This window comes from Bipolaris maydis (genome assembly GCF_028858645.1).
Source record: "Bipolaris maydis strain C4 unplaced genomic scaffold PSV08scaffold_6, whole genome shotgun sequence".
NCBI lineage: Eukaryota > Fungi > Ascomycota > Dothideomycetes > Pleosporales > Pleosporaceae > Bipolaris > Bipolaris maydis.
In genome coordinates this window covers 1,038,881-1,058,474 of record NW_027093862.1, presented here as the reverse complement: position 1 = coordinate 1,058,474, position 19,594 = coordinate 1,038,881, and the positions used below count along the sequence as shown (strand labels likewise).

Sequence of the window (19,594 nt, the reverse complement as noted above, 5' to 3'; positions counted from 1 at the left end):
TGGATGAGGCATGCGCGTTTTCTTTTTCTAATCTTATCAGATCTGATGGGAGCATCACCGCCTGTCGCTGCACAAGCCACCCTGGACGCATTCCGCGCTATCGATATCGGCTAAACTTTTCTTGCGCCGCGACCGTCGACCTCTTTGGCCCAGACGGACAGACGCCGCTGAGGCTCAGCATTGCGCACCATCATCAACATGTCTGCACCCGTCGTAGTAGAGGCGCCTCCCGCCATGGAGACGGTGCCTGTCAAGGGCATGAAGAAAAACGGTATGCGCGCCACTGGGAGCACTTGCGCCACGCCACCATCTAACTCCCTGCGCAGGCAAGCAATGGCACGACAACAAGGCTCCATTCCGCCCACGGGCAAACCAGTCATCTTGGGAGAAGCGCCAGGCGGAGAGGAAGGCTCTTGCTGCAGTCAAGGCAAAGGAGAAGGAGCTCAAGGAGGAGAAGGAGGCAGAGAGACAGGTAGGCGGTGCAATTACTCAACTACGTACCATCTGTGGCTGACAACGCAACAGCGACGAGTCGACGCAATCAAGACGAAACGGGCCGCCAAGGAGGAACGTGAACGCTTTGCCAAGATGGAGGAGAAGATGCACAAGAGGCGCGTCGAGCGTCTGAAGAGGAAGGAGAAGCGCAACAAGATGCTCAAGTCATGAGCGTGGGCAGTGAAAAATGGGTCGTGACACAGCACAATCCAACCAAAAACGCCGCTTCAAAGGAGGTCAGAGAAACACAAGCTGGCACGAGCAACCGCCCTGTCGTTTCGATATACAACATGGATAGGTCATTTCCGATCCAAGCTCAAAAGGCAGTATGCCACGAGCCTTGATTTTTTTGAAATGCAGGCGCAAAAAAGGATACCCTGGGTTTCATAAAGTGGATAGCAACTACCAATCAACTCCCACCATTTCCTGTGCAAACCTGGCTGTCGGGGGACAGAGATTATCACAGCGTGCAGTGCACCAATTTTCTCCATCCAAAGAGAGACAGGGCAGAGCCATAGCTGCAAGCTTGGCAGTAGAGCCAGACGCCTGTCTGCTCTGTCTCCATTCACATGATTGTCCGTCGGGGGTTAGCGTAACGAACCCCTGCAATGATACGCGACGCTCGGATGGCAGGCTTGCAACTGCGCAACCGCGCAACCACATCGTCAACTGGCTTCCTAGCCCTCGCAACCTCCACCATGACATGGAGGGATCGCTGCACTTACATGCAGGCCTGGCCGACCCCACGGCATTCCGCCCCACTCTCCGGAGCTCCAGCGCAGAAACTCGAGTGACGTCGGATCCCGTCAAGAAGTCGCAATCTCATTCACACAAGCACAAGCACAAGTCGTCGCGTCACCACCACGACAGTCACGATGGCGATCATCGTCATGGCTCGAGTCGGCGTCATGCCGCCAAGGAAGCCATGCAGTCGGCTATCCAGATACAACCCCCTGCTAGCTTTGGAGACCTGCTGAGGCAGGCACGCGGGAGTAGGGACACCAGCCCGAGCCATAGTCGCAGGCAGAGCGTAGCCCCAAGGCAAGCCGACGGGAGTGCAAGCGGAAAGGAGGAAACCACACCGGGCATCACCATCCCCCCGCAGAGACCGCTCCGGCCCGCAGATATAGAGCTAGAGGCAAAAAGGGTTGAAGCTAGAGAACGGTAAGTTTGCGTCATTGGAAATACTCCACATTCCCATGGCACGTCGGGAAGGAAACTTGTTCTAAAATGTCTCATAGTGAGCTCCGTGCTGCTCTCCAATCCCTCTCGGACCAGTCTCTCAAGATCTCGCGCCGCCTAGACGATACATATTACTCTGTCCTCGAGAAGATATCCGTGTTGCAACAGACAATTGGTACACTGCACGAGCTGTCGGGCCTCACCAGGGAACTACACCAAAACTTTGAAGCAGATACTACAGAACTCGTAGAGGATGTGGCTGGTCAAGTGGAAGCATTCGACAATTTCGAGACACAGCAAGAGCAAGTCATCAGCCTCGAGGAGCGGATCAAAGCAGGAAAAGAAAAGGCAGATGCTCTGACTGCACGACTCGAACAGGCTAAAGAGCATGTCGACGCCAAAGCCAAGTCAGAGGCAGAGTGGCAGGCAAAGAATACCAGTATGGATACCACGGCATTGCTTATATATTCAGTCAAGCTAACAAATGGGTTCAGATTGTATACGTATCTTCTGGGGTATCGTTGGCGTCATAGCGGCCGTCTTCTTTGTTTTAGTCCTCTTTCATGCCTCTCGACCGGTCCCGGACAGTGCCGAACAACACAGTACCAGATTGGATTCTGCGTCTCGAGATGCAGTCTTGAAGGCAGACATCCCAGAAATTGCAAAGGAAGCAATTATAGGATCACCAACACCTAAACGTAAACCAATCGTCCAAGTGGACAATGCCAAGCGCATTCCCAAGGACGACGTGCCCCTCCGTTCATTCGACGAGCTATAATATTTCCTATGATTTTAGATTTCAAAGATACCCTTTCCTTTTTCAACAAATCAAGTTATTCATCTTATACCAAACTTTAGAACTTGCATATATTTCCTCTCCACAGCCCACCGTCCTAGTCGCTAATGCCCACTCTTGTCACCAAGCAACGTCACACCCCATGCCCTTTCAGAGCCCCCACCCCCCAAAGCCCTTAGAAACTCTTCCCGTCCAGCAAATCCACCTTCACCCCTTCCAAATCCACATCCTGCAACATGCGCACATTGATGCCCGTAATTCCCGGCATAAAATCCTCCTCTTTCGACCGCAACATACAAGACGACCCACACGTGCCACAGAAATAATGTCCTACTTTATTCGTAGCAAATGAATAACACTATACCCTACCATCAGCGCTTTCTCCCCCCTCAGCAATCCCCGCCTTTCTTCCGGCTCCCTTTTTTTTCTTCTTCTTTTTCTCCCAAGAAAAAAATATGGATGTGTAGAAAGAAGGGTAGGTGGGGATGGGGTAAAAACATACCTTAAACTCGTCCAACCCCCCTTTTTCAAACACAACCTGCTCATTCGGCACGAAGATGAACATGTACGCGTTTCTCGCACAGATGCTGCAGTTGCACTGCTTTATCACCGCGTCGGCGGCGGACAGCGGCGGAGACGCAGTCACCGTGTAGGTGAAGGCGCCACAGTGGCAGGATGCGTTGTAGCAAGCTGTTGGGGCCGAGGGCGAGGGGAGCGTGGGGAGAGACATCTTTGACGTTTTGAATTGTATTATTAATTTTGTTGTCTGAGCAGGAATTGGAATGCTAGTGATGAATGTGTTTTGTACTGTTTTTGAGCACTCTGGCCCGTTCTGTAGATATATATATATGGGTCTACCAGCAAGCATTGAACCTTCACTTTTCAGGCAATCCACTCGAAAAAAAAAGACCACACGAAGCCATCCCCGTCGTCGCTACGACAACTCAAAATCGGTGAGTCACACATACATAATCTGCAACCCGTGCATTGTGCAGAGTCCCCCACATCCGCCCCTAGTCGGGGAATGGGTGGATGTGGGGGATATCTCCTCGTTCCTTGTGGCGTCGCTGCTCGCGAATCCACGGCGTGGAATGGCGCCACGGGGCATAGGGAGTAAAGGGTAGCCCCCTCAGCTGACTTCGCGTGCGTGTCACGTCGCTATGGTAACAATGCGTGAATGAGTCACTCGGTTACGCGTTGTGCTCGGGGCTCGGTGTCGAAAATGAGCGCGCTGGTTTGTCACATACGTACGGTGTTGAATCAAGGTTTGGCTAGGCTGTTGTGCTTTTTGTACCGTTCGTTTCGTCTTAATGGTTGGTTGCATTGAACTATGGCAAAAGCATATTGGATTGATCATACAGTCGGCGAAAGTTCTTCTTTAACAGCACCACCAAGCCTCATGTGACACAAGATTTGTTTCAATTATCAGGAGCAAGCATAGTTGGTTTGGTGTTGAAAGATCTTCTGACTTCAAGTATCTGGCACGATGACAACTAGTTTACAAACTACAGTTAACAGGGCCCGAACATTGTGTTGACCAAATAGTGGTCTTGAATATTATGCCCACAGTTGCGATGCCATCATGTGTCGGGCAAGAAGGAGTGATGTCACGCAAATCTTACCGATTGTATGGCAAGAGCCACTCAATCAAGGCACCGTGTTCAATAAAAAGATTGGCAAGGCAAAGCAGAAACCTGCATACTTATCCTGGTCTGCTCCGTGTAAATGGGGCAAGTGAATATGGGATTTTCGTAAAACTGAACGGCGCATTCAAATCGCCTTTGGATAGCTCAGCGCACAGTGCAACAACAAACAACAACATACCTTGATACAAGGAAAGAATAAGACAGGACGACTTCACGAAACCTAAAGGTGATCAGCTTAGAAAGTGGGTGCAGATTATTTTTGTTACCATAAAGTGGTCCTATGAAAGTGGCCCGGTGGCAGCTCAGAAGCCCTTAATCCCTAGCGTACTTCAACGCCGCAATACTCCGATCTAACCCTACTGTGATATACATGATAAGCAACATAAGCCCGAACCACAAGGACACTGACCCACGACTGCTTGATCCCATAAATTTATGCCGGATCGCTGGATGGAAAAGCAACGCGACCCCAGAATGGTGACACTGGGGAAAACAATCAAAAAAAATGAGGTATTGGGAGCCTTACGTTTAGATGAAAATGTCCAGTTCATGTCTCTTGACCTGGTCTTCCTCAAAAGCCGGGTATGCAGGGACCATGGCATCAGCATTCTGAACGTATGCGTCGTTGTAGATGCGCCAATACGGCTGTCGGACTTTGCGAGCTGGATGGAACAAACCGGCCCATACGTAATTCATGACAAGCGGAGTGCCGATTGCATTGCGGACGCCCTCGATGGCTTCGATGATCCTATCAATGACGTGAGGACTAGTCTCGAAAAGGTTGGGCCAGAGAAGATTGAGCAAGTGGATCATAGCGTCTTCGCAGTCAAGACCAACACAACCCAGAGCGACGTGCTTGACCACGGAAGCGGCAGTCTGGCGATGCACTTGGTCTCGGTCGATTAGAGCATCTTCCAAGAGTGGTGTGATGGCATAGACATAATCCTTGGCCATCTCGCCAATGTACTCGAACATGAAAGACAGTGACTTGAGTACACCGTTCTGTACGTTAAGCTCTGGTACACGGTATTCGTTCATCAGTGCGGGAAGGACAGTGAACGGCGCGCAAGTCTCAGCAACAATACCAATAGCGACAGCTGTGCAGACACGAGACTGACGCTCCTGGACTCGAAGATTACCAAGAAGGGTGGCCAACACATCCTGAGGACCGATAGCCTTGGCAATGTAACCAAACGTGTTGTTGGCAGCACGACGGATGCCCTTCTTGTGCGCCTTGAGCATGTCTAGGAGTTCGAAGCAGATTCGCATCCATTCACGAGGGTTGACGTAGTTTGCACCTCGGTCGGCAATACGTCCTACAAGATCGATAGTGTTTTCCTGCACCTTTTCGTGTCGATTACGAAGAATTGGTGTAAGCCGGGGCAGGAGATCTTTGATGGGAGGCTGCATTGCATGGAGACCAACGACTGTGACAATAGCGCGAAGAGCACCAAGGATAGAACCAAGAACCTCTGGGTATTCTTCACCAAGGTATTCGTACAAAGCCTGTGCAAGCTTAATAAGCTGTGGATCCTCGTCACACTTTTGCATGACAAAGGTAATACGTGAGATGAGGTCTGCAGCTTGTTGACGAACAGTGGCAGACTTGTTGTTGAGCCTAGCAAGGACCGTCGCAACAATTTGTGGAAGATAGGTCTTCGTCCGCTCGCCTAGGGCGTTGACAACAGTAGCGAAACCATCGATGACAATGGGATCTTCAATGGTCTGGTCCTGGAAGGCGACAAGCACACCGTCAATGAGCTGCTCTTCGAGACGCTGGTCAACATCATGAGCACCCAAAGTACTGATGACCTTATCGACAGTTTCAACAGTCATCTTGCGATATGCTTCGTTCTCATCCTTCATGTTGTTCACAATGCGGCCTACAATTTCAGAAACACCGGCCTTTTGTGCCAGGTCAACCGTCGTGTCCACTACTTGGCGGTAGTTACGCTTGTCGAGAGCCATACGTCGTACCCAGAAATGCTTGAAGAACTCGGGCAAGACGTTATCCTTGAGGTATACTGGAGTAACACCGGCTGTGTTTGAGCACTGAGAAACTACTTTCAACACAACCTTCTTCATTTCCTCGTCAGGCGATTGGAACTCGCGAATAACAATCTCCATGATCTGACTGGTGTAGTAGTTGGAGTATTCCTCGTCCATGAGTGGGATAACGTAACCCACGGCCTTCAAGAAAGACGCGAGGGCCTTGCCACGCTGGCGGCGAGCGCCAGTCCAGAGAGGATTGAGAATCTCGTCGAAAGATTCGATACCATACGGGCTGGCAGCTTCGGCGAGTGCTGCAAGGGCTAGAGCTGTAACCATACGGACCTTGGGCTGCTCATCGTTCAGGTTCTCGCCAATACAGTCGACAAGTCCCTTCAGATGAGGCAGAATAGCGCAACCCATTAGAATAGGAATCTGTTGGATAATCTTCACACCAGTATGGCGGGCGTGCCATGACTTCTTGGATCGACAAACGGCTCGAAGAAAGGGAAGGAGGGCGGGTATACCAAGAGCAGACGCAACAACGGCAAAGGCGCGAGCGGTGGTGTTTCGGACGTATTCGTCTTGGTGGTCCAGATCAGGGCGCATCGTACTGATCATGTGAGCAAGACCAGCAGCCTTTGCAAGGTTAGAGATAATCTCACGACCTTCGACACGTGCATAGTAGTCTTGGTCGATGAGAAGGGGTTCAATGACGACAAGAATCTTGTGGACGTAGGGACGAACGAGATCATCGAGCTTGTACAGGACACGGTCAATGACCTTTACAAGCAAATGTCGTTCTTGGTCTTCCAGTGTCCGTTCCATCAGAAGTGGCAGAATCTGATTGAACAGAGCTCCGGCTCCAAACTGCCTAGCATTGTCTGTAAGCTGTCGAAGCGCAGTCTTTCGCATGGGTGGCGTTCCGTTCTTGACTTTCAGGAGCAGTCGCATGATCTTGCGCTCCTTCAGCTCCTCTACTGTCATCTCGTTCTCGTCGGCACCGTCTGTTAGTTTTCCAAAGTATTTCATGTCCTCATTCTTGAAAAACTGCAAATCTCCAACACCCGGGATTTCTGTTGGCAGTTGCTTGCCCATGGCAGCCAAGCTGTTATCTACTTCTGGAATCAAGAAACCCTGGTATCCGGTCGGCAGAGCCGGCATACCTACTGGTCGTCGTACCGGCTCATAGCCTGGTGGTGGCTCGAGGACCTTGTAGCCTTCGGCTTCACCGGGGAGCATCATGTCGAGCTGCTCATCGGACAGCGGGGCATTGCGGCTCGAAATATCAGTGCCAAAGGCAAAGGTTGGAGCGATTGGGTGTGCACCGTTCGCGGCGGGAGCAGGCGTTGCAGTAGCTGCAGGGGCTACAGCAGTGGTATCCCAACGTGATCGGGCTGGTGCAGCAGCTTCCTTTGTATCTTCTGGTGCGGGCGACCATCGCGAGCGTTTCTTGGGCTCAGCCCCTTCTTCCTTGGCTTCTTGCTTGGTGGCGGGAGTTTCGTCGTCTGCGACTTCGTCCCATCGTCTCCGCTTGCGAGTCTTCTTCATCGGAGGGGTTTTGTCACCGTCGACTGTGGTGGATTCATCGTCTTTAAGCGTAGGTTTGTGATCAAGGACCTCGCTACCTCCAGAATTTTCCTTATCTTCAATCAGTTTCTTGACACGCGCCTCCTCGCGCTCCAACTCGCGCTGCTTCATGACGTCCTTGTACGACTGGCCGCCATCCTCTCCGTCCTTTGCAAAGGGATCAGCACGTGTCGGCGAGAGTGCGCGGTCGAATCGTCTCCGTTGGTAGTCGGTTTCACGTGATGCGATCTGGGCCTGCTTCTCGCGGCTGTCGAGGATATCGGCCTCACCCGCGTCGCCGTGCGCGAACTCGTTCATCATCTCCTTGGATGCTGTGTATTGTCCAACGAGGCTCCGGCCATTGAGTTGGACATCGTCCATGTCGTCGTCTTGGTCAGTGACGGCGATGGAGTTGACATAGTCGCCAGTGTTTCCGCCATAGAGCTCCTTGTCAGAGGGCTCCATCAGTGACTGCTTGTTGTTTGATGTATCCCCATTAGTGGCGCCATTGGCCCTTGAGTTTCCTGCGCGCGGGCCGGCCATGTTTGCTGCAGGTTGCGTGACGGCTGGGGGTGATTGGGGTTGATTGAGGGGATGGCAACAGCAGGCCGCGAGCTTCTCTCAAGTTTCGGCATCCTGTTTTGGATTAGCGTAACAGCTTAGTCATCGCACCAGTCGACTCTGTGGTGGTGAAAGCATGCGACATCACGTGTTTGCTGCAGCCTAGACTTTGGCCAGAACATTCGCACTTGTGAAAAAGGTGCTAAAACACGACAACTGCATCGCCTCTTTCCAGCGCTCACTTCTGTACGTAAGAGCACACTACTCCTACATACATGCATACAATGAGCGGGAGCAGGCGGTTCGCCCGGGCCTTGCGGCACAGCAAGGTAGACCTGCCTCTTTGTACTAGGTATGCCAATTGCATGGCACCCTAGCCCGCCTCTTACAATCAATAGTGGTAGTATATTGGCAGCATAGCCACCTACCAGAGAACGCGTCTTTTTTGCACCACCAGCCAGTCGAATGCCATCGGTTTCCGTGACGTGTTGGTGTGGAAAGCGTGGGTGGAAACGCTGGCTTACCATAGGTTGCACAGCAGACGGGAAGAATTTGTGAGCGTGCGGAGCCGACGCGTTGCTTGCCCCAATGTCATGACAATCATTGACGTCTTAGACGAGCGTCTGAAGCGTCAGACGAGAGTCTCTTCTGGATATGCCTGGGAGGTTCCGAGCGCCTTAGCGGTGCCCGGCTGTATTCTCGCCTTTCTCATTTGTTGGGAGCCACCGATGATCTTCTCGTCTTCTCAGCAATTCCGGAACGCTTTTCGAGAAGCCGGCCTTCTTTTTTGTGTGTTTGTTGTTTTGGCGCTCCCCAGCATCGTGGCCCACTTCGCAGGGCCAAAGCCGAGCATTGGCACAGGGCTGTGGGCAATGGTCGTCATGCGATTAGGCGGCTTGCTGATCGTCCTGGGACTCTTGACTGCCCCAGTCTCGCGAAGGACAACCAGCATGTGCACACCGCTAGCACAGCCGCGGCTGCTTCGTCATCATCAGAATACCTCGTAAATGAAGCCCAAGTGCATGCCGCTACCACTGTCGACTTGTGAGATTGGCATAAGCGTCGGACTCTACTTGGTTTGCGCGCAGGCGTTCAGCAGCGAAGCGGACAGAAGCAGACGACGGGTGCTAAAAATACGTCTCACGTTGCCACGCTAACCATGATCCGCCGAACTACATTGCGTGTGGGCCTCGCAATACGGGCCCTAGCAACGAATGACGGGGGGCGCTGTGTCGTGCGACCCCGAGCTAACGGTGTGTTACGAAGCTGCCGGCTTTCTTGAGGGCTTGAAACGGATACGTCGGTTGTGTGCTACCCTGCCAGCCACGCAGTAAGTTTCTGGCAGGCCGAGCCCGGGGATATTGGTTGAGTCGCCGCATGCTACTGATAACGACCGTCGCCGTCCCACATTGGGTTGAGGGGTGGTTCCTGCCTCTCGCTTTATTGAGCTGCTCGTGCCCGCGTGCCCGCCCGACCTCTCTCATTATTCTTAATATTTCATCCAGGCATCCCGCCCCTCGGCTAGGACAGCCTCGAGAAAAATGGCGGCTGTGGCGCGCAACCATCCCCAGGATGACGTTCATCCACTGCTTAGGCATCCCCGGCCAATCAAGAGGGATCCTGCCAAAGCACATCGCATGCTCGACTTCATCGCAGGTTCAGAGGAAGCATTGAACAGCCTGCAACGCGAAAAATCAGTAACCACACGATGGCTCGAACGACCAATGTACGAGCAACACCAGACTTCCCAGGTGGTGGCAGAGCAATCAAGTCGGCCAACGGAAGAACCAGTACCAGAGGCGGTGCACGTCCAGGAACCATCCAAACAAGAGCCGGCTCTACACGTTGTGGAGGTTCCCCAGGAGACCCCGACCGACGACGGCGATTCTGATCTCCTAGACAAATGGACCAACCCGGACAGACCAACATCGACTCTCAAGGCTGACACAAGTTTGAGAGTGCTACCAGACTTGGAGCCCATGTCAAAGCTTAACACCTGTTTTGTCAAGCAACGACCACAACCACTCACACGGCCAGTGTCTTACAACTCGCAACATCTGCTTACACCAGAGTGGACCGCTTCACCGACCACCTTTAGCCCCGAAACACCAGGCTCACGGTACATATCGTCAAGTCTCGACAGCCTGGAAAAACCAAGGAGCAGCATCTCTTCCCGGGGCAGTTACGAGTGCGAGCAAGTACACCCTGCGCTACGAAACCGTCAGCCCATGCAAGAAACAAAGGATACACAGACGGGGCGTCCTATCTCATATCATCCTCAGAGTTTTACTTCGCTCGACAGTCCACCACTGAAGCAACGCCCACGTCCGACCTCATTTGCAAACTGTCAACAGCGTGTTCGTTCTGGAAGCAAGATTGCCTCCTCGAGAGGTCTACGAAATAATACCTATCCCGCAAATTCTTCAAGGCCGGTATCTGGCATTATCCCCAAGACAGTTGCTGGGGAGGACATTGAGAATGACACCAGTTATCAATGCTTCGGAGATGATGAAGTTGGCCCGCCTACGCCCATGAAGTCGACATCAACACTCCAGTCACCATTAGCATTCTCAGCAACCCCCGCAACCCCAGTCCGCAGCCCCTTTGATTCCTTCGACAACCTCGAACAGAAGCCTAAAGAAGAGAAGCCCAAGCCGGAGAAGAAGAACAAAAACCGTTGGTCCACCATTCCCCAAGCCCTCAAGAATTTCGGCGCACGACGCCGCGACTCCACCGCCGCCCAACAAGAGCAACCCAAGTTCGCCACCGTCGTCGACGACATCCGCAAAATGAAACTCACAGAGGAAAACCTACACACCTACGACCCCGAATCCACCCGCGCCTCCGTCCTCTCCAAACGCCAATCCGCCTTCGATTTCGCTCCCACACCCGCATACTCTCCCTTGAACGCTTCCACCACCCCAACCTCTCCTCACCTCGTACCTCTCCCCGCACCCTTCGCCCCCTGGACCACAAACGCACCACCCAGTCCCGCCATGACAACCGCCGACCGCCGTCGCAGCAGCGCCGCCTCGCTCTCCCCCAAGCAAAAGCCCTTGGGTCTCGCAGTCGATATCCCCCATCAAACCCGTCCCTCATCCATGCATTCTTACTCGTCGCGCCCACCCACCACCGCTAGTGCTGACGTACCCCGTATCGGTACCCCAGCCTCGCGTCGCAACACACCCGCCATCGAACGCACTTGCATCCTCTGTAAAAGCGTAAAGTCCAATGCAGAGTTCGTCACGCGCCGTATTACGAAGAACTGCTGGCATGAACCTGCGACTTGTGTCGAGTGCTTGCAGGGCTGGGTGATGGAGTGTGCAAGAGGCGCAAGGGGCGTCGAGGGGTGCACGTGTCCTGAGTGTGGCGAGAGGATGGCGGGAGAGGATGTTTTTGCTTTTACGGGAATTGCGGCGCCGTGAGTTTGGAGAGGGTTTTTTTTCTTGTATTTATATCTTTGTCCTTCTTATTGCTTGAGGAGTTTCAGCATAGGAGGAGTTGCTTCATTCTCTTGTTTTTCTTATTTCTTTTGTTCGGGAAGGGGTTGGAGCGGGATAACGATAATGAACTCGAGGGTTGGGAAGAGCATATTGCTTGTGTCTTTTTTCCCCAAAGGCGTTCGTTCCTTTTTTGTTCTCTTTTGTATTAATGTGTAAAAATAGTAGTTTTAGCATTCTTTTTTTAGGTGAGCCATGGATAATACTACTACTACTACTTGACGTATGGAAACAAACTACATCACACTCATGGTCTTTCGTATTCCACGCCTCAGTCTAGAAGAAAAGAGTCTGCGTCACTAATTTCCCAAGTGACGCTTTCTCCAGAAATGGTGCCTGGAAAGTAGCAGTCTCCAATACCTTCCCATATACCTTGCCCGTCCTCATCCTCCTTCGCATCGACTCTTTCCAGAATCATGGGCACAATGCATCCGTGCAACACTGCCAGGACGCTTCTCTTTTTCTTTTCTGCGTGTCCTTTGCTCCCAATGACTGACACTAACCCTATCCTTCTCGTCTCAAGCAAATCTTCTCCCCCGCGCCATGGTCAGACCAAAGCTCAATGCCTCTTCAAACTTATGTAAATACTTGTGTTCGTCGACGAAGCAGCCATGAGTAAAACCAAGTATCTCCTCTGCTGTTCGACGTGAGATGTGTCCGTCGTAGGATGCAGTGTTAAGGAAGTCGACTGGATGAGTCGGTGTCCAGCAATGCAGTTCCGGGATATCGGACGCAATGTGAGTAACCAGTGGGGCCAGATACTCGATATCCATGCCAAAAAAGCGACCAACTTTACGGGAGTTGATAGTGTTGACGCGGTCAACAATTCAACCGCGGACTTGTAAGCATCCTGTAATGGCTGCGTCGAAACGCTGTTCATGAGCATGCATACGACTCGCAGCAGCACTCTATTTCACCAGGTTCTTTGCGTGGCGCACAACACCCGGTCCCAAACGGCAGGGAAGTAATCGTGGTAACTGTTGGAAAGAAGGAACCCAAGATGGCAACCCTAACAGTTCTGGAGGCGTAATGTCGAGGACGTCGATGTTTACGGATCACAAACTAAGGGATTCTAGGGACTTGTACTGCTTCACAATCGTAGCAGCGAATCTCGTAAAGTCATGTCTTACGGATGTTGTATAGCCAGGCACAAAACCCAAGCCTTCAATTAACACCAAGAAGCCATAAAGTCCATCAAACAATTCCTTATTATCGAACTAACATACAGGGTTGACCATGATACGAAGATATCGCAGAGGTTTTGGATCTATACTTAGGTAATTTTTGAATTGTATCATGACACGGTAGCTCATGGAGCTATCACATCCTTACTGTTGCATTTTAATTGTCTCGTAACCACTTCTTAGTCGAATAGATGGGCCGTAGAAGAAAAGGACCCACGGAATAGGAATACATGCAACAGAAATGAAGCCCAATAAACTTGTAGCCCATCCTATCCCTAGACCTTTGTACATTTGTAAGGTAAACAACGGCAGAGCGGCGCCAAGAAGGTACCGAACGAGAGCATTGGCCGCCATGGCACTGGCCCCGTAGAGAGCCTGATAGGTATCAAGCAGATATGCAGTTGCAGAAATAAATATTGTCGAGTTTCCCCATGCAAAAGGGATTGAAGCGATGACAGGACTCCACCAAGATACTGCTGGTTGAGCAGTCCAACCAAACCAAAACAGCGCTATTGGTACACCAAAGCAAGCTGCCATTGCAGGGTAAAGACGATGCTCTGGGGCAACTATACCGCCCTTGCCGGAGAGTTTGGACTCACGAACACGGGGTTGATAGAAATAGTGGTCACAAAGTAGGACCGTAGGTACGGCCAAAAACCCACCAAGGCCGATGGCGAGGAAGACCAACCCCGAGGGAATCGTGCTGAAGTTGTAAACAGATCGAAAAATGAATGGGTAGGCCGCCATAAACGCAAAGACGACGGAGAAGTTGAAGCCAGTATAAAGGCTGAAGAAGCCGACGATTGGTTCAGAGACTAGCATGTGCAACGGACGAATGAGTGTAATGGTGAAGAATCGTCGTATTTTGGTCGATGTTGGTGGTCCAGCGGGAAGCGCAATGTTTTGCCGTCGCGCCCTCTTGGAGAGAATACTTGCTTTGTATGTTTCCTGGGAGAACGCAAGCACAATCATTGACAGGACCGCAAAGAAGATTAAAGTCCATTGCGTCCAGCGCCAGGACATTTTGACGGTTACGAGGGAGCCTAACACAGGACTGTTCACAAATTATAAGAAACGAGTCTGTAACCCTAAAACAATGCCGACGTAGTACTTACCCAAACGCCGGGCCCAGAAACGGTGTCATGATGTAGAGCGCCGATGGAGCCGCTCTTCTTTCAGGAACAGTTAGGTCACCAACACTTCCCGTGCCAATAGCTAACGAGGGGCTAAAAGCCATTCCGGCGAAGAATCTCATGACGCATAGCGTTTGTATGTTTTGCGAGAATCCAGCTCCCACGGTGAAAACTGCTGCCAGAGGCGTAGTGACTGCGTACACAATGTACCGTCCATATGTTTCGGAGAGCGGGGCAGCGAGCAGAGGCCCAAACCCCAGTGCTAGAACATACAAAGACTGGGGTAAGAGTGCTACTGTAGAGCTCGTGTCGAAGTTTCTCTGCACGATGGGATAAGAAGGTGTATAGATCGATGCCCCTAGGGTCCTATAAATGATGGGTTAGTGCGGGCGTGTTCCTGGCAACAGTGGTCACTCTGGAGTTCTTTTACGCTGTGAAGGAGATGATGGCTGGAGGAACAATATGGAAATATCGCTTCCAGTTTGGCCAATTGACTGGGTTATCTGGATCGTCCGGTCCGCTCCAGTCTAGAGGATTTGTCGTTGTTACAATCTCCGGACTTGGTTCAGTTGTAGATGTGCGCCCGGGGACTTTCTCCGGATTCATGACTTTTGCAATCGGCTTTGGGTGCAGGTCAAGGCAAATAGAGTTAAGAATTTTTCACGTAAGGGACCCTTGCAGTCGAGGAAAGGGATGGCGTTTTCTTCTGAATTATAGTTGCATCGCGATTTGAACCTGGTCCCTGGTTGCCGAATTGTATCCCTAATGCATGATACGATTTCATGTACCATCTTATCCGTGTATACTACATCGGTCCTAGTCTTCGCTATTTTCTCGGGGCTAGCCAGTGCAGCTTCCGCCCGTGCGTATAAATCCCTCTTATCGGTGCGGGCCGTATCTTATTAACGCGGGTAGGCGGTGGCGGGGGTGGGGGAAGAACGCTAGTGTGCTGGGCTTTAGTCGGGTAACTTGATACTTTCCCTGCACATACATCTGAGTGAGGCGTAAATGGGTCAAGCTCGAACAATGGCCCGGTCGTTACATGCAACCGCTTCTTGGCATCGTCCGTTCACAATCTTTGATCATTACCAGATTCGACGAACGCTACACCGATAATGTGATATGTTCCGATTGGCCTTTCCAGTCCTCTTGAGGTAAGATCCGGGCCTGCTTGGTATTCCGCCTTCTTCCCCGACTGGCTAGAACGCATCATTTCCTGACGGTCGCTAAGCAGTATCACCGAGGTAGTACCACATGGTACAGTCGAATTTACAACTCTCGTAGTTGGGCATGGTATTTTCTGCTATCTCTGTGGCCGTGGAAGTAGAGTAAAGTATCGGAGAAGATGATGAAGAACCACTCTACATCACATTATCGGAGTTCTAGCTATTGGAAACTCCTAAAACATAGGTATGAGGCTAATACTCCACTTATACAAACTCTAGTTCCTCAGTATATTTAGCTGGCGTTTTGGCGTTCTGATTCTTTATTACTTCGTTACATTATAGTAGACTTACTATTAAAAATACGAGTAGTTTTTCTTCAACTAATGCCCCCCTATCGCGGAGACTATAATGCCGCAACTAATAGGCTAATGCTTTAAATACTAGCTAGGTGAGTTGGCTTTTAGCAAATAACTACGTATTGCTAGCAGCAACTGCTAACGCTGCGGTAGCTGCTACCGAACAGGCCCTACAGAATACCTAGCTTCGATTAACAGAGACACGCAATCAATCTATCGATCTAACAAAGACAAGTCCCTATCTTGCTAGTTTTCGTTATTAGAATCCCTGACATGGCCGGTTCCATTTCGGCCCTGCTCTTATGATAGCGCCTTCTTGGCAAAGCAATGCGCTTTGGCGCCTACATACAGGTACGGAAGTACTTGATGCCCGAGAGCTATCCTGTTCTTGTTTAGCAGGACTTCAGATAGATTAAAACTTAGATATCCTAACCAAAAACATCTGACCTTACAGTTCACCAAGATCGTCACTCCTGATCTCACTCCAACTTGAAGGAGAACCTATTTTGATTAAGACAAAATGAATAAGCCTCTAACGCCTGATCCTCATCGATAGGAATTTGAGAGGTTTGTAATAGAGGCCTAGAGAGTTATTAAACCAGAAACAGTACAACTCATTACTGATAAGGACTAGAAAACGTTGATGCAAAGCTATGACATCTGTGAAAGGTGGCCATACTTGATACTGAAGCCAACTGAGTAACCTAACCAGGGTCGGATCATCTCCTTGGCTGTTGGCGCCACGCCGAATACTCTTGTACCTGTATGTACAAGGTTCATTCGGTAGATGGATCCGGAATTTGATAAGACGCTCTGTAAGGCGTGCGTAACTTATGTATAAATCGGACCACTAGATCGCTTCATCACATCGTATGTAGAAGCAGAAGCACTTTCCACCATGCTCACAGACATTTTCGCTCGCACGCTGAACCAGTACTTGCCTCTGGCTTTCGTGTTTTCTGTGTTCATTTATCTAGCCCGCAACTACTATAATCGAGACTTGAACAGGCATCCAGGACCGTTGCTGTGCGCCTTCACCGACTGGTACAGGTTTTTCAAAGCATGGCAGAGACGACCCGAACAGTGGCATATAGATTTGCACAACAAATATGGGGATATCGTCCGCCTTGGGCCAAACTGCCTATCCTTTTCCAATCCGAAATCTGTCAAAGCCATATACGCTTTGGGTAAAGGCTTCACCAAGGTATACTCACTTGCTATTCTTTCTGGTCCATCTCTCATGCTAAATCCTGGCTAGTCAGACTTTTACCCCGTACAGATGGCAACCTCAAAGGAGGGAAAGAAGCTACCAACACTATTTAGCACGCAGTCGGAAGAATATCACTCCCAGTTGAAGCGCAGCGTTAATAGCGTCTTTTCCATGTCAGCTCAAATGCAGTATGAGCCTATCTTCGACTCTGTGAACGACGTGTTTCTCCACCAGACACAAGAACGATTTTCGAATACTGGTAAATATTGCGACTTCTACCAGTGGCTCCAATTCTACACTTTTGACGTAATCGGTGAACTGGTTTACTCTAAAAGGCATGGCTTTTTGGAGAGCAACTATGATATTGAGGGAATCGTCAAGGGAAACTCAGCCCTATTCGACTATGCTGCTGTGGTACGTAGGAATTTATGTTGTCGTTTATGTACCAGACTAACAACAGCAAAAGGTAGGGCAGATTCCTGTTCTAGACAAATTGTGGAAAAAGAATCCAATCAAGCTCCTTGCAGCTAAGTACGGACTGATCGACTCTTCATATCCTGTCGCAAGCTTTGCGAGAGCCCGCCTTGCCGAACGGCATCCTTCTGGGACTGTCTTTTCAAAAGAAAATCTTGCTTGGCAAAGAAACGATACGAATATGCCACAGGACTTCCTCTCCAAGTTCATCCAGGCCAAACATGACAGGCCAGACTTTTTCAACGATCAGCTTGTCGTTACTATGTGCGTGTCCATGGCGTTTGCCGGATCCGAGCCTGCAGCCGTATCAATGAGTGGTGTTTTCGGCTCGCTTCTGAGAAACCCCCGATGCTTGGAAAAGGTTTATGAAGAACTCGATCAAAAAGCATTGCAAGGTCACTTCAAAGATAATGTAGCAGGAACAGTCACGTGGCAGGAGAGCCAGGGCCTTCCCTACCTTGATGCCTGTATCAAAGAAGCCTTTCGCCTCCACCCCGCCCCAGGATTGCCGTTCGAGAGAGTCGTGCCACCAGAGGGAGTGCTCATCGACGGTGAGTTTATCAAAGGAGGAACGATTGTCGGGTGCAATGCATGGGTTATCCACCGTCGGACAGATATTTTCGGCGATAACCTTGATGATTTCGTGCCAGAGCGCTGGCTTGTGGATCCCTCCAAAGACCGAGAGGCAGAAATCGCTCGAATCAAAGACATGGATTATTATATTATGAGTTTTGGCAAAGGACCACGCGTGTGCCTCGGAAAACACATTGGTATGATGGAAGTTTACAAGCTCATTCCAGCAGTTCTTCGAAGATTCGAGGTGAGTACGAAACGTTTCCTGCGTTGTTGTACGCCAATGACTAACTTGCCCCCTCAAGCTTGAATTGGAAGAAGGATCTCGTGAAGCCCGTTTCCGCAACGGCTGGTTTGTCAGGCCAGTGGAACTCAAGGTCAAGTTTACAGACCGTAAATTGGTTACACCAGCATAAAGATATGTACATCTTTAATAGAGAAATACAATATAACAATCCCACGATCAAACCCCTCATCCGCCCCACTTTCCTACTTGGTAAAGAGAGAACACACCTTTGCCTTTACTTTTGCCTTTACTTTTGTTGTAGCGCAACTGCCTCCTCTCGCCAGATATAGAATAGCACGCGTTAGCCCTCTTCCGCTTCTAGATCATCTATTCCTCCATCCTATGCCCCTGTTACGAGTAACAGCAGGAAGCATTCCTAGTTCTATCTATCGCAACGCATCTATCGCTTCTATATACGTGTAAGTATTTAATAGAATCGTCTAAGCCTACTCGCCAGTAGTGGGGGCTTGTCGGTGAACTGATTTGTGCGTGATCGCCATATGGCCTGGTACCTCTGTATCTGATGCACCAATTAGCAATGCTGACATACTAATCTCGATCGCTGAACCAGCTAAATAACGTAGTTTACGAGGGAGTGAGCCTACTGCTGATGCCGTCCAACGATGTCCCAACCGAAAACACGACAAATAGCGAGAACTTAATTTTTTTTGGAATTATCGTCACAAAGGACTGGAAGCACACCCTCCAACGGCCGCAACGGCCTCTGCAGGCTATTCACGCATCCCCCCGCGTCAGTTTGGCACATATAGAGCACCTGTGCTAACAGGTTGTAAGCGAGCAGTCTACCTCGACGTCTCGTCTATTCAAGACCACTTACACCAAGCCTTGCGCATGTCCAGTAAGGCTTCTTGGCACGAAACCGACATGTCGTCGACCTTTTTCTTAACACTGCTAATTGATTGTGAAAAATCTGGATACCGATAGTTTTATATGTATGCGGAACGCTATTAGGATACTTACATATAAGGCACTATCACTAGGTAAATTAGAATAGTAACAAATAAATTACTAACGAACGATTTACAAATCTAAACCTTGAAATCTGAACATGAAAGGCGAAAGCGAACCCAGATACACTTTTACACATCATTTGTAGCCTTTTATCTTTAAGATCTTATATAACTATTAAAATTAAAATAATCTGTAAAAGGTGATGATTTTCCTACGCTCGACTGAATGAGCGTCCACTTTGTTTCTACTACATGCACTAACTCGCCTTGCTAGTGACAAATCGACATTACTATGCTCATTGGCTGAATGCTCACCTACGCAGAGAACCGTCACGCATTAGACGATGGCCGCCAAGCTGGTCGTAGTCTCAAAGAAAGAATACTACGACCGTTCCAAGGGAACCTCATAGGAGGGTATAATTTTGAAGTGGGTGCTGTGAGAGGGTTGAATATCTTGGGAGTAGCAGAACCCGTCTCAATAGGTATGAAAAAGGACAAGCAAG

General features: G+C 50.2%; 7 protein-coding genes across 7 annotated transcripts; 4 read left to right on the top strand and 3 right to left on the bottom strand.

Moving 5' to 3' along the window:
- The first annotated feature begins 155 nt into the window (after window positions 1-155).
- Window positions 156-757, top strand: PSV08DRAFT_294101 (uncharacterized protein). Its single transcript, XM_014226017.2, has 3 exons — window positions 156-271; window positions 327-472; window positions 526-757. Exons 1-3 carry the CDS (start codon window positions 199-201, stop codon window positions 664-666), a joined length of 360 nt encoding a protein of 119 aa, XP_014081492.1. The 5' UTR covers window positions 156-198; the 3' UTR covers window positions 667-757.
- Window positions 758-1,198: 441 nt separating this feature from the next.
- Window positions 1,199-2,455, top strand: PSV08DRAFT_246940 (uncharacterized protein; the record flags this gene model as incomplete). The annotated part of the gene is made up of 3 exons (XM_014226015.2): window positions 1,199-1,659; window positions 1,737-2,116; window positions 2,172-2,455. The coding sequence occupies 3 exons, from the start codon at window positions 1,199-1,201 to the stop codon at window positions 2,453-2,455; spliced, it is 1,125 nt and encodes a 374-aa protein (XP_014081490.2).
- On the bottom strand, window positions 2,389-3,261 carry PSV08DRAFT_294088 (Mss4-like protein). Its single transcript, XM_014226014.2, has 2 exons — window positions 2,976-3,261; window positions 2,389-2,831 (listed from the first exon to the last, which is right to left on the bottom strand). The coding sequence occupies exons 1-2, from the start codon at window positions 3,201-3,203 to the stop codon at window positions 2,649-2,651; spliced, it is 411 nt and encodes a 136-aa protein (XP_014081489.1). The 5' UTR covers window positions 3,204-3,261; the 3' UTR covers window positions 2,389-2,648.
- A 1,091-nt stretch (window positions 3,262-4,352) lies between these two features.
- PSV08DRAFT_201570 (armadillo-type protein) lies at window positions 4,353-8,220 on the bottom strand (the record flags this gene model as incomplete). Its single annotated transcript, XM_014226013.1, has 1 exon — window positions 4,353-8,220. The coding sequence occupies one exon, from the start codon at window positions 8,218-8,220 to the stop codon at window positions 4,648-4,650; it is 3,573 nt and encodes a 1,190-aa protein (XP_014081488.1). The 3' UTR covers window positions 4,353-4,647.
- Window positions 8,221-9,672: 1,452 nt separating this feature from the next.
- PSV08DRAFT_40034 (uncharacterized protein) lies at window positions 9,673-11,951 on the top strand. The gene has a single exon (XM_014226012.2). The coding sequence runs from the start codon at window positions 9,780-9,782 to the stop codon at window positions 11,661-11,663; it is 1,884 nt and encodes a 627-aa protein (XP_014081487.1). The 5' UTR covers window positions 9,673-9,779; the 3' UTR covers window positions 11,664-11,951.
- Window positions 11,952-12,930: 979 nt separating this feature from the next.
- PSV08DRAFT_294030 (major facilitator superfamily domain-containing protein) lies at window positions 12,931-14,732 on the bottom strand. The gene is made up of 3 exons (XM_014226011.1): window positions 14,486-14,732; window positions 14,038-14,421; window positions 12,931-13,976 (listed from the first exon to the last, which is right to left on the bottom strand). Exons 1-3 carry the CDS (start codon window positions 14,659-14,661, stop codon window positions 13,067-13,069), a joined length of 1,470 nt encoding a protein of 489 aa, XP_014081486.1. The 5' UTR covers window positions 14,662-14,732; the 3' UTR covers window positions 12,931-13,066.
- Window positions 14,733-16,475: 1,743 nt separating this feature from the next.
- Window positions 16,476-18,298, top strand: PSV08DRAFT_222295 (cytochrome P450; the record flags this gene model as incomplete). Its single annotated transcript, XM_014226010.1, has 4 exons — window positions 16,476-16,781; window positions 16,836-17,201; window positions 17,254-18,081; window positions 18,140-18,298. 4 exons carry the CDS (start codon window positions 16,476-16,478, stop codon window positions 18,248-18,250), a joined length of 1,611 nt encoding a protein of 536 aa, XP_014081485.1. The 3' UTR covers window positions 18,251-18,298.
- Window positions 18,299-19,594: the final 1,296 nt, after the last annotated feature.